The sequence below is a fragment of the Propithecus coquereli genome, unplaced genomic scaffold (assembly GCF_000956105.1).
Source record: "Propithecus coquereli isolate 6110/MARCELLA unplaced genomic scaffold, Pcoq_1.0 Scaffold449, whole genome shotgun sequence".
Classification (NCBI taxonomy): Eukaryota; Metazoa; Chordata; class Mammalia; order Primates; family Indriidae; genus Propithecus; species Propithecus coquereli.
Window position 1 is genome coordinate 867,173 of NW_012150274.1, and position 24,186 is coordinate 891,358.

Here is a 24,186-nt window from a genome sequence, read left to right on the forward strand (position 1 = left end):
GGCCTCCCAGAGTGCTAGGATTACAGGCGTGAGCCACCGCACCCGGCCCCTACTGGGATTTTGATGGGAATTTCATTAAATCTATAGATCAGTTTGGGGAGAATCGACATCTATGTTGAGTCTCTATTTAGGTCTTTCATCAGCATTTTATAGTATTCGGGGTACATCTCTTGTGCGTGTTCTGATAGGCTTATGCCTCAGTGTTTCTTTCTGTTTTGAGCTGTTGTAAGAGGTGTTGTTTTTTAAATTTTGATCTCATTGTATATTTCCAGTGTTTGGAAACATGGTTGATTTTTGTGTCTTGCCCTTATATCCCATAACCTTGATAAATTCACTTATTGGTTCTAGGAGGTTGGGATTTTTTTTTGTTTTTGTGGATTTGGGGGCATTTTATGCATAAACAATCATGTCATCTATTCACAGGGACAGTTTTATTTCTTCATTTGCAGTCTCTGTGCCTCTCATTTCTTCTTCTCGCCTTGTTCTCCTGGCCAAGACTTCGAGCCTGAGGCGGAACAGTGGAGGGGGCATGTCCTCGCCTTGTGCCCCGTGCTGGGGAAGGCCTTGTTAACGTGTGGTGTCACCGGTAGATTTTTCGGTTGATGTCCTTTATCAGGTTGAGCAGGTTTCCTTCTACTTCTAGTTTGCTGAGAGTTTTTATCATGACTAGACATTTTATCAAGACACGTTTTCTGTACAAGTGATGTGTCCTCACCGTCTTCCCTATACAGTTAACGTGGCTTGCGGTGGTCGCTCTCCAAACCCTGCCCAGCCTTGCACTCCTGGAGTAAACTGCACTTGGTCTCGGTGTGCTATTCTTTTTATATATTGCTAGATTTGATTTAATAATATTTTATAAGGACAAGGGGTGTATAGTTGTCTTTTTGTATTATTAATGTATTTCTTTGGTTTTGGTATCAGGATACTATAGACAAAAAATTGGTACCAGAAGTGGGGTTGTTACAACAAATACCTGAAAATGTGGAAGAAGCTTTGGAACTAGGTAATGGGCAGAGGCTGGAAGAATTTGGAGGAACAGGCTAGAAAAAGCCTAGATTGCTATAAATGGAATATTAGGGCAATACTGATGAGGGCTCAGAAGAGAAGAACCGTAGGGAAAATCTGAAACTTCTTTTTTTATTTTTTTTATTTTAGCATATTATGGGGGTACAGATGTTTAGGTTACGTATGTTGCCCTTGCCCCCCTCCCCTCCAAGTCCGAGTTTCAAGTATGTCCATCCTTTGGGTGGTGCGCATTGCACTCTTTTTGTATGCATATACCCGTCCCCTCCCCCCTGAAACTTCTTAGAGATGACTTAAGTGGTCATGATCAGAATGTTGGTAGAAATACAATAAAGGCCATTCAGATGAGGCCTTAGAAGGAAATGAGAGGCCCAGGGTGCCCTCAGGACCACCTCACGTCTCTACTCCCTCCATTCTGGTGCAGCGCCCCTTGGCAGCCGTGTATCAATGGGCCCGGGGAAGGTATAAGCCTTAAACCTTGGTGGAGCCCACGCAGGCGTGCAGAATGCAAGAGCTGTGGGGTGTGGCTTCTTCCTCTTAGATGTCAAAGGATGTTGCAGACTTGTCACAGGACTGGTCCCCTCTAGGACAAAGCCCGTGGAACCATGGGGTCAGAGCCACTGCGGAGTCCCCACCAGGGCAGTGCTGTGTGAGGCCACCCCTGAGACCCCAGCCCTATGGAGACACCAGCGATCAGCACCAGCCTGGAGAGCTGTGGGCTCGAGACTCCAACCTGTACCGCTGCTCACGGCTTGAGCCCAGCAAGGGTAGAGGTGGGGCACCCCAGAGCCTTGGGGACCCAACCCCTGCCCCAGTGTGTCTAGAAGGCAGGACGTGGAGCCAGAGGTTATTCTCAAGCCTTGGGATTTAGTGTTGTTTGCCTTATTGAGTTTTGGACTTGCTTGGGACCCGTTATTCCTTTCTTCTTTCCAATTTCTGCCTTTGGAATGGAAATGTCTGTTCTGTGCCTGCCTCACTGTTGTGTTTCGGATGCACCTAACTCGTTTAATTTCACAGGCTCACAGCTGGAGGAAACTTGCCTCCACCTGTGAGCCTGCGAGGGCGATCCTGCCTGGAGTCCCGCCCACACCTGATTTAGATGAGATGTGGGGCTTTGGACTTTAGAGTTGATGCTGGAACAAGTTAAGACTTCTGGGATTATTGGGATGGAATGAATGTATTTTGTATGTGAGAAGAACATGAATTTGGGGGGCCAGGGCCAAAATGCTAGGGTTTGAATGTTTGTCCCCTCCAAAATGCATGTTAATATTTAACTACCATTGTAACAGTATTAAGAGGTGATTAGGCCTTGAGGGCTCCACCTTCCTGGGTGGGATTGGCACCACTGTGAGAGGGCAAGTTTGGCGCCTGTCTTGCCCTTCTGCCTTCCACAATGATGTGGCAGGAAGGCCCTTGTCAGATGTCGGCACCTTGCTCTTGGACTTCCCAGCCTCCTTAACTGTGAGCCAATAAATATCTGTTAATTCCAAATTATCCAGTCTCAGATATTCTGTTACAGCAGCCAAAATGGACTAAGACAAGGCTGAATATTTGTGCCCCCCCCAGATTCGTATGTTGAGACATAATCCCCAATGTGATGGCATTTGGAGGTGGAGCCTTCAGGAGGTGATTGGGTCACGTGGGCGCAGCCCTCATGAATGGGATCGTCAGTGGGGAAGAACCCGAACTCTGTGAAATAATGTGCAGGTTTATTCTGAGCTGAGTGTGTGTGACCACAGCTCAGAGCCACGCTCAGGAATCCTTGAGCAAGTGGTCCTGCCGTGGCTGGGTTACAGTTTGGTTTATACATTTCAGGGAGACAGGAATTACACGTACAGTCGTGCGCAAATCGATACATGGAAGGCATATATTGGTTTGGCCCAAAAAGGCAGGACATCTCGAAGCAGGGGATTACAGGTTATGGGTGGGTTTAAAGATTCTTTGATTGGTAATTGGTTAAAGAAATGAAGTTTTGTCTAAAGGCTTGGAATGTTTCAGAGACAAGCCACTGGCCATATACGCAAGTGATTTGTTATGTAAATTGAGGACCTGCAGGTGTGGTTTAAGCTTGTCCTGCGTGGCCTTAGGCCTGTTGATGAGTCACAAAGGACATCTCCAAGAAGGGAGGGTGCATGAGGCAGGTCTGACCTCCCTCCTCATGGCCAGCAACTCAGCTGTAGGGTGTTTCTGGGGTGCCCTTGGCCAAGAGGGGAGGTCCATTCGGTCAGCTGGTGGGGAGGGGCTTGAGATTTCATTGTAGTTCACGGGATTAAGGCTAGTATAAGAGAGGCCCCAGAGTTCCCTTCCCTTTTCCAACACGTGAGGTTACAGAAAAAAAAAAGGGAGGCCACTCACGAACCTGGGAGGCCAGTGACGCCAAATCTGCAGCACCTGGACAGTGGACCTCCCAGCTCCAGACGGGAGAAGCACTTCTGCTGTTGAGAAGCCCCCGAGCCACGGCATTCCGTCATGGCAGCCTGAGCAGACTGAGGCACAGTTACGGGGTCTCGCACAGGAGGAGATGGAAGGTGCTGAGGCTTGTTCCATGACTTGTGCCGTGGGCTGCCGTCACGTGGGACAGTCCACACACACCGAGTTCTCAGTCCGTGGTGGTTAGGGTTGGATTGTACCCCCCCCCGCCAGCAAAGAGGTGTTGAAGTCCTAACCTCCAGTAACTCAGAATGCGGCCTTCTTGGAAATAGGGTCTTTACAAAGGTAACCAAGCTAAAATGAGGTCGGTAGGGTGGGTCCTAATCCAGGACCACTGGTGTTTTTATAAAGAGGGGACGTTTGTGCACACACGTGCTGAGGGGAAGGTGATGTGAGCGCCAGAGCGGACTCCCAGGGTTGAGAAGGGGCCAGGGCCTGCCAGCACCTGGACCTGCGCCTCTGGGCCTCTGGAGCTGTGAGACAACATGTTTCTGTTGCCACCTGGTTTGTGGTGCTTTGTGACAGCAGCCTCAGGTGTTCAGTTCTCTGTCCTGGCTGACTCTGTCACTGAGAGAGGAGTGCTGACGTCTGCCACCGCCGTCACAGGCTCATCTGTGTCTCCTCTGTCCTGCCAAGTTTTGCTTCATACACCTGGGGGCTCTGTTGTCAGGTGCGTCCACATTTGGAATTGTTATGTCTTCTTGGTGACCTCGCCCTCTTGTCGTTGTGTAATGTCCCTTAGCTGCTGGGAATACTTTTTCTGAGGTGCACTTTGCTTTGTCTAATGTTGACATAACCAGCCCTGTTTCCTTTGATTAGTGCTTTTGTGGTTTTTCATCGTTTTGCTTTTAACCTACATACGTCATATTTGAAGTGAATTTCTCCAGATGGCATTGTTGCATATTTTTTTAAGATTAATTTTGATATAATGTAATTATTGATAGATTTCAGTTTACCATTTGTTTCCTATTCTGTTTTTATTCCTCAGTTTCTTCTTTCCTGCCTATAGTGATAGTTATTTGAACATGTTTTAGTATTCTGTTTTAGTTTATTAGTAGTATTATTATTTGAGACAGTCTCACTCTGTCACCCAGGCTGGAGTGCAGTGGCACGATCACAGCTCACTGCAGCCTCCTACTCCCGGCCTCAAGCGATCCTCCTGCCTCAGCCTCGCAGTTGCTGGTGCCACCACCACGCCCAGCTAATTTTACTATTTTTTGTATAGAGGGGGTTCACAGAGTTGCTTGGGCTGGTCTCAAAACTCCTGGGCTCAAGCCATCCTCCCCGCCAGCCACCCAGAGTGCTGGGATTACAGGCGTGAGCCACCAAGCCCAGCCACCAAGCCCCCCAACTTTAAAAATGTGCCACTTCCTGTGGCCTCTGTGGGTTCTGATGAGAAACGTGCACTCATTCCGGTCAGAGTTTCCCTGGAGGTGGTGTGTCGTTTCCTCACTGCTTTCCAGATCTTGTTTTGTCTTTAGCTTTTAGCAGTTTTACGTGTCCCGGTGTAGATTTATTTCTTTGGGTTTATCCTGTTTTGAGTTTGCTTGTCTTCTTGAATCTGTAGATCTATACTTTCACCATGTTTGGGAAGTTTCTAGTCATTACTTTTGCAAATCACTCTTTCTCTTCTCCTTCTGGGCTTCCCATGACACAAATGTTAGACCTTTAGCTACCGTCCCACAGGTCCTTTGAGGCTCTGGTTTGATTTTCTTTTTTCCTCAATTCTTCTCTTTCTGCTCAGGTTGCATCTTTCCTCTCATCTGCTTCTGCTACTGAGTCTGGATGGGCTCCGTCCATACATTTTGGTTATTTTGCTTTTCACTCCTAATATTTCCATTTGGTTCTTTTTATATCTGCTATTTTTTTGCTGAGACTATTTTTACATCCGTTTCAAAGTGTTTTTGATTGCTTGTTTTAAAGCATTTTTATAGTAGCTACTTTAAAGTCTTGGTCAGGTAATTTCAGCATCTGTGTGTTCTCATCCTTGGCATCTGTCTTTTCTCTTGCAAGTTGAAGTTTTCACGGTTCTTCATGTGTCAAGTGATTTTGGATTATATTCTAAACATTTTGAATATCACTTTATGAGACCTGAGTCTTGTTTAAATTCTGTGGGAAATGATGTCTTCATTAGCAGGCGCCTGGTCTCGTCGGGGCCGCACCCACACGCCCCCTGCCCGGTGTGGGCTCCAGTCTCCACGGCCACTGCGCTTCAGCCTTGTCCCTCGGTCTAGGGTGTTGGGGGCTGGTCTGCAAGTTCTCGAAGTCTTGGGTATGACAATTGAATCCTACCCAGGTATCTGCCGTTTGAGGTGGGGGCTTTGCATTCACAAACACTTTATAGGGCAGCTTTCCCAAGCTCCCCTCTGGTTTTCATTGCTGGGCCCCCCCACTGGTTCTTCAGCCAGACGATGAAGACATGCCCTTCATGCGCACTGTGACATGCCCTTCCTTGTCTGGGCCACGTCAGGGTCCATGTGGCAGGAGGGCAGAGAGGAGTAACAGGGCCGGCCCCACCCTCCTGGAAGCCCAGCAGCCCTGGTGTGGCTCTCGAGGCTCCTGGAGCCACCACTTCCCCTGACAGCAGGGGCTGTCTGGGCACAAAGGGACAGGCAGGAGTGGAAACCCAGGGCACCCCACGCTCAGTCGAGCAGCAGGAGCTCCCGTCCCAGTTCGCAGGGTGGCTCTTGGGGTCTTTCTGCTTGGGCCCCGCACTCCCTTCCAGTGTCACGGCTGGGTTGAGTTCAGTCCAACAATACCGAGGGGACAGCAGACAGTCTGTGGGCCGCTGGGTCTCTCCGCCATGTGCTGTGCGCTCAGGTCTTACAGCCACGGCCGCGGGGCAGGGCCACGGGGCTCCATCTTCCCTGGAACTGCAGCCTCTCCTGGAGCTCCAGGCTTCTTCACCCTTGCCAAGCCCGGGCGCAGCACTGCCTCGAGATGTGTGTGGTTGTCTTTCTCGTCCAGACCGCAGCATGTCTTTTCTGCGGATTCTCGTCTTTTTGTAATTTTTCTCTTTAAACACCAAGTCTCTACCACAGCCCCGTAACGGGGATGCATCCACGCCGCCTCCCACCTCTCCCGCGGTGGGCCTGTTTCTCTGTGGATGCTCCATCTTCTGCCGTGTCTTCACACCAGGCCTGTCCGGCCCAACATTTTTCATGTGTCAAAATCTGCAGTTTACAGCCGACTCCCCTTTTGAATTTTCTCACGTTCTTGATTTGCGTCCCTGCTTCTGCTTTATAGCTCCGTGTTTGGCTTTACTGTTATCATTAGTCTCCTTGACTTTAGTCAGACACATCTTAAGTCCTTTTCAGGAACTTTCTCAGTTTTTTCCCAACTTCTCAAATGCGTATCTGCATTTGTTGAATTTGTTGGCCACTTTCTGTGGTGAGAGGTTTCCTTGTGGGCTTTGGATTTTTAGTTTCAGCTCATCTGCCGACGTGTTTTTGGGATTTCCTTGTTGCTATGTAGTCGTCCTTTCTTCCTTTCCTCATTCTTCTCCGTATCTGGTGGTTTTATCATTAACTCAGCAGCCCTGAAGCTTCCCAGTTGAGAACTAGGAGTCAGAGGGACAGGAGCTCCTGTCCCTCTGGGTGGCACAGCCCACACAGGTGGACGCTGGGCTGCCTGTGGCTCCTCTGGGCCCTCAGCCCTCCGGCGGCATCTCCTCCCAGGCCCCGGTTCCCTACAGGGCAGTTTCCCCAACCCATCTGCTGGGGGCCCTGCCCTCGCCCTGTGCCTGCACCCGAGCCAGCCTGGCTCTAGAGGGACATTTACCTTGTCACGCACTTAAGTCTCCCCTATGTGTTTTTTCTCAGTTGTGTTGATTGTTGGAGCCAGGACAGTTTGACACAAGCCCGCTGCCCACATTGGTGTTGCCACTGGACAGCTGACACCCCCACCCCCAGAGCTCCAACCCCCACATCTTGCTCATCACCACTACCCTGGAAACCCGAGCCGAATGAGGTACCAGGTGAGCTCCCAGCACAGCCTGGGCAAAGCCTGTGAGGGCCCAGCCAGAGCCACCCCTCTGCTGCCACTCTGGGCCCCGGTTCTGTCCTCACCTGCCTGAACCCCACAGCGCTCTGCCCAGCCTGACCCCACCCCCAGCTGCCAGGGAACCCCTGGAGGATGTAACTAAGTGCTGAAACCCCTGCAGACTCCCTTGGCACCGGGAGCTGGATGCAGCCCCACCCCTGGACTTCGTCCTGGCAGGCTCTGAACGCTGCCGCCCACTGCAGACATGTTACGCATCTCCTCAAGGTTGCGGAGGGTGGACAGGGCAGTGTGACACGGTAGCTGGACATACACGCTTGTGCCAGCACCTCCATCTTGTTCTCACCTGGCACCCATCAGGTGGTGGCCATAAAGTCTACACCCCTGGGGCCGTCACAGCCATCTGTGCCCTGGGCCCCCTCCCTGCAGACAGAGGCTAGACGACAGTATGCTGTGGCCAACTGTTTATTCAGGGCCCCAAACGGGGCGAGTGGACATGCAGTACACTCAGGCCCACGGCAGGCTAACCTGCCCGCCCCGGTCACCGCAGGTGCACACACCAAGGTGCCAGAGACGGGAGTCCTCCGCCAGCCGGGGCCCTGCAGGACTGGCTGAGAGTGTGTGTCACGCTGACCATCCCCAGTGCCCTGGGCAGGGGGCCAGCTCAGAGCTGTGTGAACCAGCCTCCAGCCCAGGGCAAGGGGTGGGTGAGGAGTGGGGCCTCCAGTGTCTGTGCACCCCAAGAAGGCCAGGAGGCTGATAGATGGTCTTTGGCACTGCCCACACCGGCCACCCTAGTGCTAAGCATCACAGCTGCGTGGGTGGGTTCGCTTGCGAGAGCGTGTTGGGGTCCAGCCATCCCCTTTCTAAGGCATTACAGCTACGAGCTGAGCATCTCTGCCCCCCACTCGAGACGGAACCACGGGGCCTTGCTGGTGTCCTCAGAGGATCCCAGTGTACCCGTCAGCGCCTCTGGCTGGCAAACCAGGAGAAGAAAGGGCGGGGGCGTGGGCGCGGGGCCTGGAGTATGCGCACGGTGCGTGGTGAGCGCCAGGCTTTGATGGTGGCGTCGTCGCTGGCTGTCAGCAGGAGCTCCTGCTCCTGGGGACTGAAGGCCACCGAATTGACCACGTCCTCGTGCCGCAGCTTGGCCAGACAGATGTTGTAGTGGCGGTCCCAGATGTAGCCGTGCCGGTCCTCAGCCCCGCTGTAGGACAGCGCCAAGTAAACGCACTGCCCACCTGCTGGTGCCCACACCTGCCCTGAGCCCTGGCCCACCTGAGCCCGCACCTGGCCACAAAGTCCCTGCTAACATCGAGGAAGATGAAAAAGCACTCGTCGTTGGGTGTGTAGGCGCGGTGTGCTCGCAGGGCCCGCCTCACCTCCCGCATGGTCTTGAGGTCAAACACCAGCAGGTCAATCTCCTCCGCGATGGGTGGTGGCTGCATGGGATCAGCTACCACCGCACCACTGGGCCAGGCGCGGCTGTTCACGTACAGGTACCTGGGCAGGGGGCACACCGCTAGGTACCGGCCACCTGCGGGCACCCCACCCGGGACACTGTCAGGAGGCCTACCTGTTGTCGGGCGACAGGCCCATGCCAATGATGTGGCCGTGCACGTCGATGACATGGTCCAGCGCATCAAAGAAGGCGTCAGAGCCCCGACCCTCACCGAGCACAGGCCCAGCCGTGGTCATCTGGTGTGGCAGGATCTGCTTGATGCCTACGCAGAAGGCCAGGGTGAGGGCCCCCACCCTGCCCTGGGGGACATCACCTCCAGGACAGCCCCAACCCTGAGGGCACCTCAGTTCCTGAGCACCCCAGAGGTCCGTGGGTCTGCCTGCTTGAGGGCCCCCAGATCTGAACCAGAGAGGCCCATCCGGTCACTCATTTGCTGGGGCCCAGCCCGCATCTGTCCTGCCATTCATCACTGGGCCCCCACAGGACCAAGGCCAGGCCCGGGCCTGCACCCCCAGGAGCAGATGGATGATCCAAACTGCCTGTGGACTCCCATGCTGTCTGGCCCCTGGGATGCCTGCCCAGCCTCCCTCCAAGTTCTTGGGCCTGAGGAGGGGCCTGGGAAGCACCCAGCAGTGGTCCCCGCAGGCCAGTCAGGTCTGCCCTGCCCATTACCGATCTGATGTGGGGAGTAGGTGAGGCAGCCTGTGGTGAAGATGAGGTACTTGTTCTTGGTGCTGGCGGTGCTGCGCTCAGGTGGCTTGGTGTGGCCCTGGGCCAGCAGCTTAGCCACTCTGGTCTCCAGCACGCACTCCGATAGCTGCGGCTGCGTGCGCCCGTCCAACATACGGTCCAGGAATCGCTGCAAGCCCTCCTTGGTGTGGGCAGGGGCCGGGCCAGCTACCTCGTCCTCACTGTCGCTGCCCAGGTCAAAGACGTGGCAGCAGGGGGGTGCAGCAGGGTCCCCAGCGTCCAGCAGGAGGTCCGGGCTGTCGAACCTGCTGCAGTCGGCCACCATCACTGTGCGGATGGTGCTGGCATTGAGGTTCTGGATCTTGAAGAGCCGCTTCACCACGTTGATGTTCTCCGACTCCACATCCTGCGAGCGGGACACAGCTGGGTGGGCGCCGGGCCTGGGAGAGGGCAGCCCGCTGCCTGCTGCAAGCCCTGCCTCGCCCTGCCCCACCCCACACTGCCCACACCTGGAAGGCGTGGTTCAGCCACAGCACTGAGCAGGAGGTGATGTCCCCGATGCGGTGCAGGTTCCCGGAGATGAGGCTGGTTTCCGTGAGCCAGCAGCCGAACACGTCGTAGGGCTTGTTGCGCACTCGGGACAGCAGCACGAAGGAGTCTGCGGGGAGGCCATGGCTGGGCAAGCTGCCAGCAGGGGGCAGGAGGTGGCCCATCCCAGGGCCCGTGCTCACCTAGGCTGATGACGGCAATCTCGCCCGATGAGGAGTTGTGGGGCCCCAGGAACACCCCAGAGGCCAGCAGCAGCGAGTCGTCCTGGTTGAACTGGGAGAACTGGGTGTAGCTCCAGTTGTAGGGCCGCATGTCCGCGCTGTGCAGCAGCGAGATGGTCAGGTCGTTGTTCCAGATCTGCACAGCGGGGGTGGCAGTGGGTGACCACCCAGCCAGAGCCAGGAAGAGGCGTGCTACCATGGTGCCATCTGGCCCTGGCTCTGCCAGCTCAGCCCAGAAAGCGCCATGGGGCAGGGACACCTTCCAGCCAGCTGTCACCCACCCTGAGGCACATGGGCACAGAGAGCTGAGGGCCTGCCTCTGGCGCAGGAGTCTTCCTGGGGGCCCTCTCCTCTCTGCTGGCAGTTAGGGTCGCCCTCCCCTGCTCCCAGTCCCGCGTGGTCCTGGCTGAGGTGGTTCTTCCGACTTGGTCCTCGCCACTGGACGCAGGGAGATGGGCCCGTCTCTCACCTCTGGCCTGACCCTCCCTTCCTACCTGGTTGGGAGGCCTGGCCCCAGGCCCTCAGCCCTGGTGGAGGTGGGGGTTGTGAGCCAGGCACCTGGGCATCCTCACCTTCACTGTGCAGTCCTTGGAGCAGGAAGCAAACTGGTAGCCCGAGTGGGAGAAGCTAAGGTGCAGGACCTGGTCGGAATGCTCCCTCAGTGTCTGCACCTCCACACAGGGCACCATGTCGTAGAGCCGCTGGAACTCCTCATACCAGGACGTGGCCGCTGCAGGAGGGGCAGTGTCACCCCTGGGCCTGAGCCTCCTTCCCTGCAGTCAGGGCCAAGTGCCCAGAGCGTGGCTGTAGCACACCTGACAAGCTTGGTGGTGGCCTGGAGACCGGGGGCTGCCATGTCCACTAGTCCTAGCTTAGGCCTCAGCTGGAGGGCACACGTTGTAGCTCACAGAGACCCCTGTGCTCCCCACCCCCAAGTGACCTGGTCCACCCATTGGCTTTCACACAAGACCCTGTGCTCTGAGAGGTGACCTGTGCTGGGTCCAATAGTCCTTGGTCAGCCAGGTGGATGCTCAGGGCCATGCACTGCTGGGCACGGGCCTGGCACTCTGGCTGCAGAACATAGGGTGGGGCCGACCCCAGCCGGCCCCCGTGGACTTCCGGGCCATGCAGTCACTGACCTGGGTGTCGGGGCACATCTCGGGCCACCTGGTAGTAGCGGTAGAACTGCTCCCTCCACAGAAACTCATCCCGTGACACAGCCTGCCATTGCCGGCACACCAGCCCCGCAGCCAGCACGTCGGCGGGGCCCAAGTTCAGGAAGATCTGGTAGATGAGGCAGTCGGGGAGCAGGGGCGTGCCCCCCTCGTCCATCGTGACATTCTGCCCCAGCGGCCCTGCAAGCCACGAATAGCTGCCTTTACCTGGTTGCCCCCGCGCCGAGCAGGGGCGCATGGGCTGTTCTCCAGCCCCACCAACTGCCCCTGCCGAGAACTCCACTGGCCTGAGCGCCTGGGGAGGGGCGCCGGCACTGCCCCAACCAAGGACCCCGCAACGGGAGCCCCCCCACGCCCCACACCGGGCAAGGGAGACACTGGGTGACCCCCAGCTCTCCCGTCTCTGGCCCGGCCACCCCGAGGCTTCCCAGCTGTCAGCACCGCACAGACTTCTTTCCCAGGAGAGTCTCGGCGCGGCTGGCCCTTGGTCTCTGCCCTGTGGCCCTAGGGAAGTCCGGAGGGGCGGACAGCGAGTTTGGCCACTGCCCGGCGGGCTGCGGCGCGTCCATCTGCCCAGGCCGGGGGGCCGGACGGGGCCGGACGAGCTCAGGTGACGGCCGGACAAGGCCGGACGGGGCCGGCCAGGCGCGGGAGAGCCCGGGCGCACTCACCGTGGCCGCCCCCGCCCGCTGCGCGGCCCTCCGCTCCGGCCGCCGCGCCCGCGTCTCTACGGCGGAGCCCGCCAGGCCCGACGCCACGATCCCCGGAGCATCGATGGCTCCGGAAGGCTGAGCGCCCGGGCCGTCCGCGCCGGCCTCGCCTGCGCCTGCGCCTCGGGCCCTGAAGGCTGGCAGCCTTCTTTGTGCGCCTGCGCGGGCTCGGGCTCCCTGCGAGCGGCGCCCCTGGTGGCCAGGAGGAACGACGGCCGTGCACTGGGCCGCGGGCGGTGTGCGGGGGGGGGGGGGGGGGGTTACGGGCCGGGGGTTCGAGACCGCTCGCTGCGGTTGGACCCTGAGGAAGAGGTTTCGTGAACCCAGTGATGTTAACCATGGGGATAAGACCAGCTGGTGGCGGTTTAAGGGACATAGACGTGCAAAGGGGTGCAGGGGACATGGACAAACAGCTGGAGGTCACCTGGGACTTTGTACATAGGACATGATGCCAGGGACCTGCCGGGAAGAGCAGGGCAGGCTGGGCTCGCGAGGAGGCTGGGGGGACTCTGGCCCGCAGCGGGGGCAGGGGACACGGGGAAGGATGTGGACTTCCTGGGCTGGGCTCCTGGCTGCTCTGGACACTGGACTCCGACCCAGTGCCCGGCCGTCAGCCTCCCCCAGTCCTGTCACCGTCGCCACCACCGCTGCCGCCATGCCGCCCTCGGGGACTGTGCTTCTCGTGGCTCTGCTCCTGGCGGCCGGCTCACTGGGTCGGGGGGCTCGGCGGCCGCCCCGGCCCCCGTCCCTCCTCAGCACCATCCAGCCCAAGGCCGGTTTCGACGCTCAGAAGGTAGAAGCCGGGTGGGTGGGGGTGGGATGGGCGCCAGCTGCCCGTTCTCCGTGCCCGTGAGCCCCACCGTGGGCGTCACAGTTTGCAGGGACCTGGCTCCTCGTGGCCCTGGGCTCCGCCTGCCGCGTCCTGCAAGAGCAGAGCCACCGGGCTGAGGCCACCACACTGCATGTGGCTCCCCAGGGCACAGCCATGGCTGTCAGCACCTTCCGAAAGCTGTGAGTCCCCAAACAGCCCCTAAACCCAGCCCCCACTCTCGCCCTGGCCCCCAGCCCCACCCTGCCGTGGCAAGGACCCATGTCCCGGAGTGGGGCCCTGCGCCCACCATGCCTCCTCCCACCCCACATCCTCCAGGGATGGGATCTGCTGGCAGGTGCGCCAGCTCTACAGAGACACGGGGGTCCCTGGCCGCTTCCTGCTCCAAGGTAAGGCGAGGTGGCAGGGTGTGCGGGTGCAGGACTGAAGGCTGGGGACCAGGGGACTGATGTGGCCACTGTGGCTCTGCCCCAGCCAGAGGCGCCCGAGGGGCCGTGCACGTGGTTGTCGCTGAGACAGACTACCAGGATTTCGCCATCCTGTACCTGGAGCGGGCAGGGCGGCTGTCGGTGAAGCTGTACGGTGTGTGGCGCCCGGGGCTCTGCCATGGGGGCCGGCTGGGCGAGCCCAGATGGACACAGAGCCCCTTGCCCCATCCCAACCCCCCTGCTGGGAGGCTCCCTGGAAGTCCTGGCCAGGCCCAGCCCCGCCCACCTTGCGGCTGGCACAGTCCAGACAAGGACAGGGCCCAGTGTCGGGGCTGGACGGGGGAGGGGGAGGGGCCAGCTGGGGGCTGAGTCCCAGACACGCACAGACCTTGTCCCCAGGTCACCCCCTGCCTGCGCCGGGACCCCAGGAGCCCTGTCCTCCCCACAGCCCGCTCCCTCCCTGTGAGCGACTCGGTCCTGAGTGGGTTTGAGCGGTGGGTCCAGGAGGCCCACCTGACTGAGGACCAGGTCGTGTTCTTCCCCAAGTACGGTGAGTGTCTCGGGCGGGTTTAAGTGCCTGCTTAGCCTCTCCCCAACCCCGGGCCGAGGCCCCAGTCAGCCCTGACCCTGCCTGGGCCCCCAGGCTTCTGCGAGGCTGCGGACCAGTTCCACGTCCTGGACGGTGAGTGGGCAGCAGGGCCGGGCCGGGCGCCTCGCGGGGGTCGAGTGCTGTGTGCTGAGCTCCTCTCTGCCGCAGAGGTGAGGAGGTGAGGCCAGTGCCCAAGAGAAGACCCTGCTGGAGGGGACCCCGCCGGAGGAGGCGCCTGCAGCCCCTCCTCACTGAGCCCCGGGCACCACCAAGAGGTCTCAGCCAGGGTCCAGGGCCTGCCCCACCTCAGGGTCTCCTGTCGTCTGTCCTGGGAGGCTGTCCCTGCACCCCAAGCTCAGTGGTGTGGGAGGCATTCGTTTTAATTAAATGTCTTAGACTGAGCCCCTGACTCCTTCTGTCCACCTGGACCTGCCCCGGCTCCAAAAGCTTTCTCCAGACCCTCCCTGCACCTGCCCCCGGGCTCTGTTTGCTGGAGGTCACCATACCAGCCGCTCTGGTGGCCTGGAAGGGGTGTTCCTCCCGGCACACCCACACCCCGTGCCCTGATGGGGTCCTGGCATCCAGCCTGTCTCCAAGGCTGTCCCTCCCTGGCCACTGTCCTGCAAACCCCAGGCTGCCTCCCAGAGGGGCCGGCTCCACCCACTGCTGTCCTGTCAGCCTCCTCCTAGCCACGCCGCTGCGAGCTGGCCCACCAGGGTCGGGTTGGCGCTGCCCATCCAGGCCCTGCAGGCATCACCTTCAAGTTCTGTCCACCTTCACTGTCCCCTTGGGAACCTTTTGGGAGAACTTGGGGGAGGGTCTGCTCTGTCCTGAGGGCAAACTGCAGCCCTGGGCTGGGGCTGGGCGCCCGGGGAGCTGGGTGTCAGCTCAGCCCAGCCGGGCCTGGAACTGGCCTCGGAGTTGCTCATGTCTCAGGCCCTGCCTGGCATCCATCCCATAAGCATTTCTGAAGTGCCCACGGTGTACCAGGTCCTGGGGCCACAGGGAGGGCAGGTCCCTACCCTGGAGCTCAAAGTCCAGCATGCAGCCACCAGTGGACCAGGTGGGGTGGAGGCGTCTCAGGCCATGGGAGGACGCAGGACACCCAGGCTGCAGCTGCAGAGCAGGAAGGACCACTGTCCCCTCCCTGGAGGTCCTGGCCCAGCCCTGCCCACCTTGCCGCTGGCCCAGTCCAGACAAGGACAGAGGGCACGCAGCTTGGGCGGGTGGTTGCTGGGAAGAGCCAGCAGCTGCCTGGAGGGGCACCGCGTCCTGTGGGGGAGCTCACCCTGCTGTGCCCACGCAGTGTTGCTCCGCAGCTGGGGTCCCGGGAGGGAGGGCAGGCAGACAGGGCTGGGGGAGGGGTGGGGCCCGGCTGCCAACACCTGGGCAGGAGAAGGCCCAGGAGGTCATGCCCTCCTGAGGCTCCGGGTCCCGGAGACCACAAAACAGCAACGGGGCTCCCGCGTCACGTGGGCTTCCAGACTCAGAGCTGGCAACTCCTAAAGACCTTCAGCCACGTGGCCAGAGCCCGGGGAGAGCCCCACGCCCTCCAGAGAGTGAGGGTCTTGCCCTGAGACAGCTGGCTAGGTCGGTGGGCCCCTCCCTTTTCTCAGGGAAGGAGCGAGCCGTCCTCCCTCAGGGAGGGCCGAGTGTCCGCGGGGTGGCGCCAGAGACCCTCCCAAACAACCGTGGGTGCCGCGGTTGGTGTTGGCGTGTCCCGGGCCCAACCATCCACATCCTGGTCTGGACGGGCCGCGTGAGCCCTGCAGCCCCGTGGCTCTTCACGCCCACCCAAGGGCACCGAGAGCTGAAACGGCAGCGCATTTTATTTTCAAACAATTACTTAATAAGCTTTACTAAAATTTTCAAAAATTAGATAAAGTTATGATAACTTCATGTGAATCATTTTCATTTGAAAGTATTTTCTGGGTGGGTGTGATGGCTCACGCCTGTGATCCTGGCACTTCGGGAGGCCGAGGGGGAAGGACCCCGTGTTCCCAGGAGTGGAGGCTGCAGTGAGCTGCGATGATGCCACTGCACCCCACCCCGGAGACGGAGCAAGACCCTGTCTCAAAGTAAATAAATAAATAAAAATAAAATTTTTTTAAAAAAGTATTTCTTAAAATTTGCATTTAGCCCTGTAATTCTAACAGGTGATTTTCAATACCTTAGAAGAAAAATAAGTTTAAAAATCTATGGAAACTAGCGGGGCGCGGTGGCTCACGCCTGTAATCCTAGCTCTCTGGGAGACCAAGGCGGACGGATCATTTGAGCTCAGGAATTCGAGACCAGCCTGAGCAAGAACGAGACCGTGTCTCTACTAAAAAAATAGAAAGAAATTAGCTGGACAACTAAAAACATAGAAAAAATTGGCCGGGTATGGTGGCACACGCCTGTAGTTCCAGCTACTCGGGAGGCTGAGGCAGGAGGATTGCTTGAGCCCAGCAGTTTGAGGTTGCTGTGAGCTAGGATGATGCCATGGCACTCTAGCAAGGGCAACAGTGAGACTCTGTGTCAAAAAAAAAAAAATCTATGGAAACTAACATTTAATTGTTAGCAGTCTTGCAGAGACCTACAGGCATCAGGGCACCTCGGGGGCCTCATGAGCCTGGGGGCCCCGCCTGCCTGGTGGGAAAGGCAGGGTGCTGCCTGCTCCCGGAAGTACCTGCAGGACCTGGCGGGGTGGCAGCCGCGGTGGAACTCACATGCCCACCCCCACCGTCACATCAGACAGGAGGAGCGACACCGCAGCTGCCAGAGGTGGGGGAGGCGCCCCCACCCATTGTCCAGCCCAGGAGGCTCCAGAACGGGAAGCAGGTGCACAGTTAGCAGCAGCGCCCAGGGCTGTCCAGAGGCTTGCCCAGACCCTGGGGCAGAAGGTGGGTGCAGGTGGGAGCTCGGGCCTAGCCCTGCGCAAGGCCCAGGGACCTTCTATGTCAAGGACACAGCCCAGCAGCAGCTCGAGCTGAGCTAGCCGGGAAGGCCGGGTCCCCCGCAGGGCCCTACATGCGTGGCGGTCCGTGAGGGGGCCGTCTCCTGCTTGGGACATGCTGTCGACTGCGATCCCAAACCTCCCCAGAGTGCCCCGCAGACAGGACAGGTGCGGGAAGGGGGGCACCTGCCCGGGCTGGGTGCAGGGCTGAGGGCTGCTGCCCTGGCGCCTGGGTGGCTGGGAGGGGATGGAGGGAGAAGGCTCAGGAGAAGCTCAGGGCGACTGACTGTGTTGTCTGCAACTTTCCTATTCCTGGGCCCGTCCCCGGAATGGTAGAGTGTCTGGCCACGGGGGTACAGCAAACGCCCCTCCACAGGGACACTGAAGCCCAGGTGGGCCCAAGTTCCCTGTGCGCAGGGCTGGGTGAGGGGAGGACATTGCCCAGGACGGGGACCCGGGGGTGGGGAGGAGGGGCCCACGCCAGCAGCTCTCGGGCGCACCGTGAGCCCGAGGTGCCTGGCACAATCTTAGTGACCCCACAACACGGAGCTACCCCCAGGCCCAGCGGGCAGTGAGGAGGGGAGGGTCCAGGAGTGGCCGTTCCTCCCTAGCCTGTCGTCTGTGGGGCTCAGGGTGACGGGAGCCCCAGCCAGCCCTTGCTCTCCCCTCTGTGCACAGGGTCCTTGGAAACGCCCTCAGTCATCCCCTTGGGGTGTCCACGTCTTCCTCAGGGTGCCACCTGTCCTCGCTCCCGTCTGACCGGCCTTCACCCCTGGGCGCATAGCTGCGGTCCGCCTTGTCCTTGTTCCCTGCACAGCCAGCCCACGCAGGGCCAGGGAGGCGGGGAGTGCCCTGGGGCCGGCAGGCCAGGACTCCACAGGGGGGCTCGCCCACACTTGGCCACCCGGGGCCTGGGCCCTGTCCCATGGGGCCGTGCAGGTCACGCTCTCTGCCTGGGAGAAGACATTTGGCGGCGGCAGCGGAGGCTGGGGGCAGGGAGCCAAGGGGGTGCAGAGCCGGGCACTCGGGGTCCACAGGTGAAGCCTGGGGCACACAGTGGACCCTGCCCCTCCTGGTGGGGACCCAGGAGACCCCGGGGATGGGCAGATTCTCGGAGGCCCTGCCCTGCCCAGCCCCCTCTGCACCTGCCCCCCCTCCTGCCAGTGCTGGGGTGGGCCCCTGCCAGGTGGCCCTAGGAGGTGAGTCTTGAGCCACCTGCCAATGGCCACTTCCTCTCCCATTGCACAGGCCAGGAGGTGGCCAGGATGGGGCCCTGGTGTGCACTGTGGCTGCTGCTCACACTGCCGGACGTCCTGTGGGGCCAGGTCCTGAACCCCCTGCCGGTGCAGCTCGGGATGCAGAGCTTCCAAGGAGACCAGGTACGTAGCCTTCCAGGAAGGGAGGCAGCTGGCTGGGGCCCCAGTGTGGGGGGAGAGGAGGCCATGCAAGCCGGGGTCGTTGCCCAGGGAGTGCGGCAGGTCAGCTCACGCTGCCAGGGGCCCAGGCCCTGCTCTCAGGACCCCAGGACAAGCCCCGACAGAAAAGGACCCTGGACACACTTTCCTGGGTCTCCCGTTCCCTCCTGCAACCCCTGCACACGTGGGGAGCTGAGGCTCAGGGAGGCCGCCAGACCAGCGCCCCTAGCACAGGCCCAGCCCCACAGCCCTGAGAGGAGTCCTGGCTCCGAGCTGTCCGGGGCAGATGGGCGGGGCTCCCCGCCCGGCCACCGCCAGCCCCTGCAGTTCCAGGGGGAGTGGTTCGTCCTCTGCCTGGCCAGCAACACCTACGGGAAGGAGCACAAGGCGCTGCTGGGCCCCTTCACCGCCACTTTCGAGCTGACTGCCCACGGCCACTTTCAGGTGTCGAACGCCATGACCCGGTGAGTGGCTGTCCTTGCCGCTGCGAGCAGGTGAGGACCCCAGGCCTGTGTCCCAGGAGCCAATGTCTCCATGGCTCAGATGCCCCCTGGGCTGTGAGGCCATGTCCTGAGGCCCTTTCTAATGCTAAGTCCAGCACTGGCGTCTTTATGCCTGGCTGCCAATGACCAGACCCAGCTCAGAGGGTGTGTGCAAAGAAGGGAAGCGTTTCCTGGGTCACAGATCTGGACGTTGCAAGTGGAGGGATTTCAGGTATAGCTGGATCCAGGAGCCCACTGTGCTCAGGCCCTGCCCCCTCCCTCTCAACTCTGCCTGTCCCAGCCTGATCTTTGTGCACAGTGGCAGCAGCCGGAGCCGACAGCATCTCAGGACTCCCATCCCAACAAGGCGGGGCGCATCCAGGCCAGCCTGGGAACAGGCTCCGATTGGCTCTTCTTGAGTCATGTGCTCTTCCTGAGCCAATCACTGCACCCAGGGTGGCAGGTGCTCTGATTGGCCTGCCTGGACAAAGCACCCACACCCTGGCTGGGGAGAAGTCGGTCCTCGGTGGGCAGCCTATAGGAATCTCAGGGAGGGTGGCGCAGCCACCTTGGGGGACACGGACACTACTGCTGGCGTCTTCACCCTTGCCACCCCTTCCATAGGCCCAGCAACCTTCCTCCATCGCCTGCCCAGCCTGCAAGGGGAGGGAAGGGCCAGGTGACCTCTTTGGTTGGAGATTTTGATTTCACATAACATAAAGTGTCTGGGACACACTTAGGCAAGGAGCCTTGTCCTCGAGATGGGGGTAGCTCCTAGAAGCCCAGGGCAGGGGACAGTCCAGGCTCCAGGGGACTGGGAGCTACACTCAGCCCCCGCCCCGAGCCCATAGCAGGCGTGGTCACCCGCCAGCCCCGGAAGTCACCTGTGCAGACCCCCTTGCCGAGGAGTCTCAGGTTCCTGGGGAACCTCTCTTGCCCGGCTTGGGGCCCGTGGCTGATTAACGGGGGGGGCCGGGGTGGGGGAACCCAGTACAAATTCGGCTCTACCATGACGCCACCTGGGCAGCCTCCCCCTCCCCGCACGCCCCCCCCGCAGGCCGGACTGCACTTTGTCACTTCTCAGAAAAGCACGTTCACCTCAAGAGGCCCTGCCCCAGCGGAGGTTTTGCCGAGCACTGAGGGAGCTGCAGGGCCGAGTGGCAGCCAGGGCCCCAGACGGCCACCTCCACCCCGCGCCTCTGCGCTCACCGCTCCTGAGCGTCGGCCTCGGCTCCTGCCGCACTCGGCAAGGCCAGGGCTCACGGCCGGGGCACCGGCGCGATGCCCACTGGATACACCGGCCCTCCCGGAGGGATCTTTTCTTCCTCGTTGCACATCCATGTGGATGTGGGGTGTTTCCGACTAAAGAGGAGCCCCCAGCGTGAGGGCGGTCAGAGGTCGGCTGTGCTCCTAGGAGGGCGAAATCACACCTTGCCCCTCCAGGAGGGTCACAGGGTGGCCTGAAGGGCCCCAGGCACAAGACTCCCCCGGGCTGGAGAGGAGAGACAGGTTCAGTCTGTGTCCGCTGGGACGGGCAGGGCCCACTCACAGCTCCCGCCGTCCCCTCCGAACGAACAGCTGAATGCTCCTCGGGGGGCACCTCTGGGTGGGCCTGGTCAGCTTCCGGAGCCTTCTGCCTCTGCCCTCCCCCAGGGGCCGGCGCTGCCACACTTGGTCTTACGAGATGATACCGGAGGCCCAGCCGGGGCAGTTCGCGGTGGAGCACGGCAGCGGTGAGACAGCCACCGGCGGGAGGGACGGGGGCTGGCCGGGCGGGACCTGACATCTGTGCCCCGCCAGGACCAGGGACTGACAGAGAGGAGATCCAGGTGGTGGACAGCGACTACACCAGCTTCGCCCTGGTGCTCTCCCGCAGGCCCGCGGGCAGCCTGACCATCATCAGAGTCAGCCTGCTGGGTGAGCCGCCTCGCCCGCGGCCCTGCTCACGTCCGGCGGGCCCTGGTGCTTCTGGGACATGGGGCCAGACCCTGCCGCCCACCGACCAGGAGCGACGGGGCAGGCTGCGCACCCACTGCCACGCCAAGCGCTGAGGGCCGCGCTGTGCTCACCCGCCACAGGCAGGAGCTGGGTGCTGCCCCAGGGGACGGTGGACAAGTTCATCTGCCTGGGCCGGACGCACGGCCTCTCGGAGGACAACATCGCCTTCCCCAACCTGGCCGGTAACAGGGCCACCAGCCTGCGTGGCGGGAAGCAGGGTGGAGCCCGGGGGCCTTGACGCAGGACATGCTTGCACACGCCCACTCACGTGCACACACACCGTGCGCTCGTGCACTTGAGCACATTCGCGTCTGCACACGCCTGCACACGCACCTTCGAGCTCACGGCACGGGGTCTGCAGTGAGTCTGGGGCCCGCGGGGTGGGGGTGGGGCAGGGACTTCCCCAGCACAGCTGGCGGCAGCGACCCCAGCTCCTCCCCAGCGTCCCCTCCCCAGCCTCCTCCTGGCTGCTGACCGCCTCTCCCTCCACCCGCCCCCTCTGTCTCCCTGCCAGGATGGCTGCCCCAGGCGGGCACCTGTTGAAGGGCAAAGGGGCCCGCCCGCCCCACAGCCTGGAGCCCCACTGGCAGACGAATAAACACTCGGCGCAGAGCCCCGCAGTGTGACCAGCCTGGCCTGGGGGTGGGCGAGTCGCGACAACGAGGGCTGCTGCCCTGCAGGTCGGCTCCTCCTGGGGACCCCCAGCCTGCCCGGCCCTCAGGCGGTGTCGTGCGGCTCTCTGCGGTGAGCGTGTGTGTGTCAGGGAGACGGCGTGTGAGTGTGCGTGTGAGTGCGTGTGTGCCTTTGCATGTCGTCGTGGCCCCTCAGCTGCGTGAGGTCGCGGCCCCCTCCCACGGCCGGCCAGAGCTCGGGCTGCAGGATGCAGGCTCCCCAACATGCTCAGCCGCGCGCCGTGCCGGGCCAGGGCGGTCAGGCGAGGCTGGACGGAGCAGCCGGGGCCCAGAACAGGAGGCAGCCCCGGGGCAGGTGTCCCAGGCCTGGGGATGCGGGAGAAGCAGCCCCAGGCCTGACCCCACTGGGTGTCAGGAGACTGTTCAGAAACAGAGCCACAAAGGGCCCAAGGCCACAGCCCCAGAGCCCCCGTCCCAGCCCGGGCGCCCCATGAGATGGCTGCCTGGCCAGCGGAGCAGCCCACGCCTTGGCCCCCCGCAGTCTGCGCCCACCTTGGCCCCCCGCACACTCCGGGCAGGGGAGCAGTTGCGGCCCAGGGCAGCCACGGAGCTGGCCCGGCTGTCTCTGGCCTCGCTAGAGAGCAAAGGGCGCCCAGAGAGACCCGCACGGGCGCCTAACCTACAGCTCCAGAGGGTGGCTCCGGGGCGCCTCCCCACATCCCCGGGTGATGGCCCCACGCGTGCTTCCTGCTGGGCAGGACCAAGCAGATTCTGGAGCGGGCAGCTGGGCAGGGACAGCAGACCAGAAGCCCTCCCTGAGGACCCCGAAAAGACTGGCACCCATGGTGGGTGCAAACAACGCCACCTGTCACTGCGGCACAGCTAGCCTTCCGGGTGCGCAGGTCCACCTTCTCCATTGCGCTCCCGGGCTCCACGCTGGCACCTGCCTCAGAGAAGGCTGAACACCTGTGATGGGAATGGTGGATGGTTGGACAGGTGGACGGATGGGTGGACGGTCAGGTAGATGGGTGGACAGGTGGACGGATGGGTGGCGGTCAGGTAGATGGGTGGACAGGTGGACGGATGGGTGGTGGTCAGGTAGATGGGTGGACAGGTGGACGGATGGGTGGCGGTCAGGTAGATGGGTGGACAGGTGGACGGATGGGTGGCGGTCAGGTAGATGGGTGGACAGGTGGATGGATGGGTGGCGGTCAGGTAGATGAATGGACAGGTGGACGGATGGGTGGACGGGGGCATGGACAGATGGACAGGGGCTGGGTGGGTGGTGTGCTGTTGCTCTGTGTCCTGGATGAAGGAGGCTCAGGCAAAAGGCAGTGAGCCTGCACATGTCCCAGCAGAGGGACATTCTGTGCAATATGGTGATGAGGACGTGAGTTTGGGGTCAGACACCCCGGGCCGGGGCCTGGCGTCTGCTGGGACTGGGAGTGGAGATGGCTGTCTCTTGGCAGAAGGGGCTTGTGGTGGGGTCCTTCCTAAATGTGCCTCCCCCTGCGGCCTCAACTTGCCCCTTCGCCCTTCTCCCACTGGCCCCTGGGCGTCCCCGCAGGCGGGGCTCCCCCTGCACAGCCAGCTGCTGAGTCCTGGCCAGCCGGGCCCGAGCCGTGCCCTCCCCCGTGCCTGGCAGAGCCCGGGGTGGCGCTGCATGAGGTCCAGGTGCAGGACCCCACGGGAAGGAAGGAGTAGCCTGGGGAGGCTCAGCTCCATCGGGGGCCCCATCCTGCCCCTGACAATGTGACAAGTACTTCCTTGGCCACCTTCCCCCCCTGAACCCTGCGTGGTCTTGCCGGGGAATCTTCTTCAGTCCCCCTGCACTGAAGACAGGGAAACTGAGGCTTGGGAAGACTAGCTGGCCATCTTCTCTCCCCACAGTGCTGGCCTGTGGTTCAGCCTCACCCTGGACAGGGAACCCCAACACCAGCTGTGAGATCACGACCTGTGTGCGCAGGGGGGAGCTGCCTCCTTCCTGGCACCTGGGTGGCTCCTTGGGTACAAGCACAAGCTCCACATGGTATTGGGGCCACAGGGCTGGACTGTACCCCCAAGGGGGTCTCTGTGAAGCCCAGTGGAGGTCCCCCCGCGCCAGCCACTGCTGTGGAGCCAGTACCTGCCTCCTAGCTGGGGAGACACAAGATGCTGACTGTGTTCCTTCTTGGCTCCTAGGGGAGGGTGGACTTCAGGCCAGGCTGGATCCAGGGCCCTGGCGGCCCTCTGCTTCTCCAGCCTGGGCAGGAGCAGCCGTGCACTCCCATAGCCCACTTGGCCCCCAGAGGAGCTGCAGGCATGTCTTCCTCAGCAGTTCTCGGTCCAGGGCAGAGGCTGTGTGCCTCCCGCAGTGGGCAGGTGGCTCCTCCAGGGAACACTCTCTGTCTTGGCTGCAGTTCACGCAGCTTCCCCTCAGCCCCTCTTTCCCGGGGTGAAACGCTCTCTCAGCCACGAGCCCTGGGGCCTGCCCTGCCTGCCCTGGTGGCAGCCCCGGTTTTAATCTCCTCTCTCCTCAGCCTGGTCCGAGGGGCTGTGTCGTCCTGCCTGAAGAGCCCTGCCCTCGCGTGCCCTGGGGAGGGCTGAGACCAGGCAGGGCCAGCCCAGCAGCCCCGGCTC

At 61.0% G+C, this 24,186-nt stretch overlaps 3 protein-coding genes across 8 annotated transcripts; 2 read left to right on the forward strand and 1 right to left on the reverse strand.

The window, feature by feature from the left end:
* Positions 1–7,900: 7,900 nt before the first annotated feature.
* On the reverse strand, positions 7,901–12,369 carry FBXW5 (F-box and WD repeat domain containing 5). 2 transcript variants are annotated; one of them, XM_012654776.1, is made up of 9 exons: positions 12,221–12,369; positions 11,514–11,729; positions 10,947–11,104; positions 10,336–10,510; positions 10,114–10,262; positions 9,587–10,010; positions 9,029–9,176; positions 8,743–8,955; positions 7,901–8,659 (listed from the first exon to the last, which is right to left on the reverse strand). In XM_012654776.1, exons 2-9 carry the CDS (start codon positions 11,704–11,706, stop codon positions 8,416–8,418), a joined length of 1,704 nt encoding a protein of 567 aa, XP_012510230.1. In that variant the 5' UTR covers positions 11,707–11,729; positions 12,221–12,369; the 3' UTR covers positions 7,901–8,415. The 2 variants fall into 2 exon arrangements, with proteins under 2 accessions (XP_012510230.1, XP_012510231.1); XM_012654777.1 differs by having other exon boundaries at positions 8,591–8,659; positions 8,835–8,955.
* Positions 12,370–12,553: 184 nt separating this feature from the next.
* C8G (complement component 8, gamma polypeptide) lies at positions 12,554–16,045 on the forward strand. Of its 2 annotated transcripts, XM_012654778.1 has the most exons (7): positions 12,561–13,052; positions 13,134–13,270; positions 13,407–13,477; positions 13,563–13,670; positions 13,965–14,066; positions 14,160–14,198; positions 14,274–16,045. In XM_012654778.1, exons 1-7 carry the CDS (start codon positions 12,705–12,707, stop codon positions 14,285–14,287), a joined length of 819 nt encoding a protein of 272 aa, XP_012510232.1. In that variant the 5' UTR covers positions 12,561–12,704; the 3' UTR covers positions 14,288–16,045. The 2 variants fall into 2 exon arrangements, with proteins under 2 accessions (XP_012510233.1, XP_012510232.1); XM_012654779.1 differs by lacking the exons at positions 14,160–14,198; positions 14,274–16,045 and having other exon boundaries at positions 12,554–13,052; positions 13,916–14,062.
* A 580-nt stretch (positions 16,046–16,625) lies between these two features.
* On the forward strand, positions 16,626–22,768 carry LCN12 (lipocalin 12). Of its 4 annotated transcripts, none has more exons than XM_012654782.1 (6): positions 16,626–16,987; positions 18,289–18,919; positions 20,591–20,670; positions 20,738–20,854; positions 21,016–21,117; positions 21,450–22,768. In XM_012654782.1, the coding sequence occupies exons 1-6, from the start codon at positions 16,711–16,713 to the stop codon at positions 21,476–21,478; spliced, it is 1,236 nt and encodes a 411-aa protein (XP_012510236.1). In that variant the 5' UTR covers positions 16,626–16,710; the 3' UTR covers positions 21,479–22,768. The 4 variants fall into 4 exon arrangements, with proteins under 4 accessions (XP_012510236.1, XP_012510237.1, XP_012510238.1 ...); XM_012654783.1 differs by lacking the exon at positions 21,450–22,768 and having other exon boundaries at positions 18,289–18,419; positions 18,783–18,919; positions 21,016–21,378; XM_012654784.1 differs by lacking the exon at positions 21,450–22,768 and having other exon boundaries at positions 18,289–18,419; positions 18,900–18,919; positions 21,016–21,378.
* The last annotated feature ends 1,418 nt before the right edge of the window (positions 22,769–24,186 follow it).

What these genes read in the sequence shown, in the direction of transcription:
- FBXW5 (XM_012654776.1), bottom strand. Translation starts at nt 11,706, where the DNA reads ATGGACGAGGGGGGCACGCCCCTGCTCCCCGACTGCCTCATCTACCAG. An exon ending in AGATGTGCCCCGACACCCAG is followed by an intron (nt 11,105 to 11,513) that starts GTCAGTGACTGC and finishes CCCCTCCTGCAG; the next exon opens with CGGCCACGTCCTGGTATGAG. An exon ending in CTACTCCCCACATCAGATCG is followed by an intron (nt 9,177 to 9,586) that starts GTAATGGGCAGG and finishes CCTTCTGCGTAG; the next exon opens with GCATCAAGCAGATCCTGCCA.
- C8G (XM_012654778.1), top strand. Translation starts at nt 12,705, where the DNA reads ATGATGCCAGGGACCTGCCGGGAAGAGCAGGGCAGGCTGGGCTCGCGA. An exon ending in CCGGTTTCGACGCTCAGAAG is followed by an intron (nt 13,053 to 13,133) that starts GTAGAAGCCGGG and finishes TGGGCGTCACAG; the next exon opens with TTTGCAGGGACCTGGCTCCT. An exon ending in GTCAGCACCTTCCGAAAGCT is followed by an intron (nt 13,271 to 13,406) that starts GTGAGTCCCCAA and finishes CACATCCTCCAG; the next exon opens with GGATGGGATCTGCTGGCAGG.
- LCN12 (XM_012654780.1), top strand. Translation starts at nt 16,711, where the DNA reads ATGAGCCTGGGGGCCCCGCCTGCCTGGTGGGAAAGGCAGGGTGCTGCC. An exon ending in CCCAGACCCTGGGGCAGAAG is followed by an intron (nt 16,988 to 18,288) that starts GTGGGTGCAGGT and finishes CCCATTGCACAG; the next exon opens with GCCAGGAGGTGGCCAGGATG. An exon ending in CATCAGAGTCAGCCTGCTGG is followed by an intron (nt 20,855 to 21,015) that starts GTGAGCCGCCTC and finishes CACCCGCCACAG; the next exon opens with GCAGGAGCTGGGTGCTGCCC.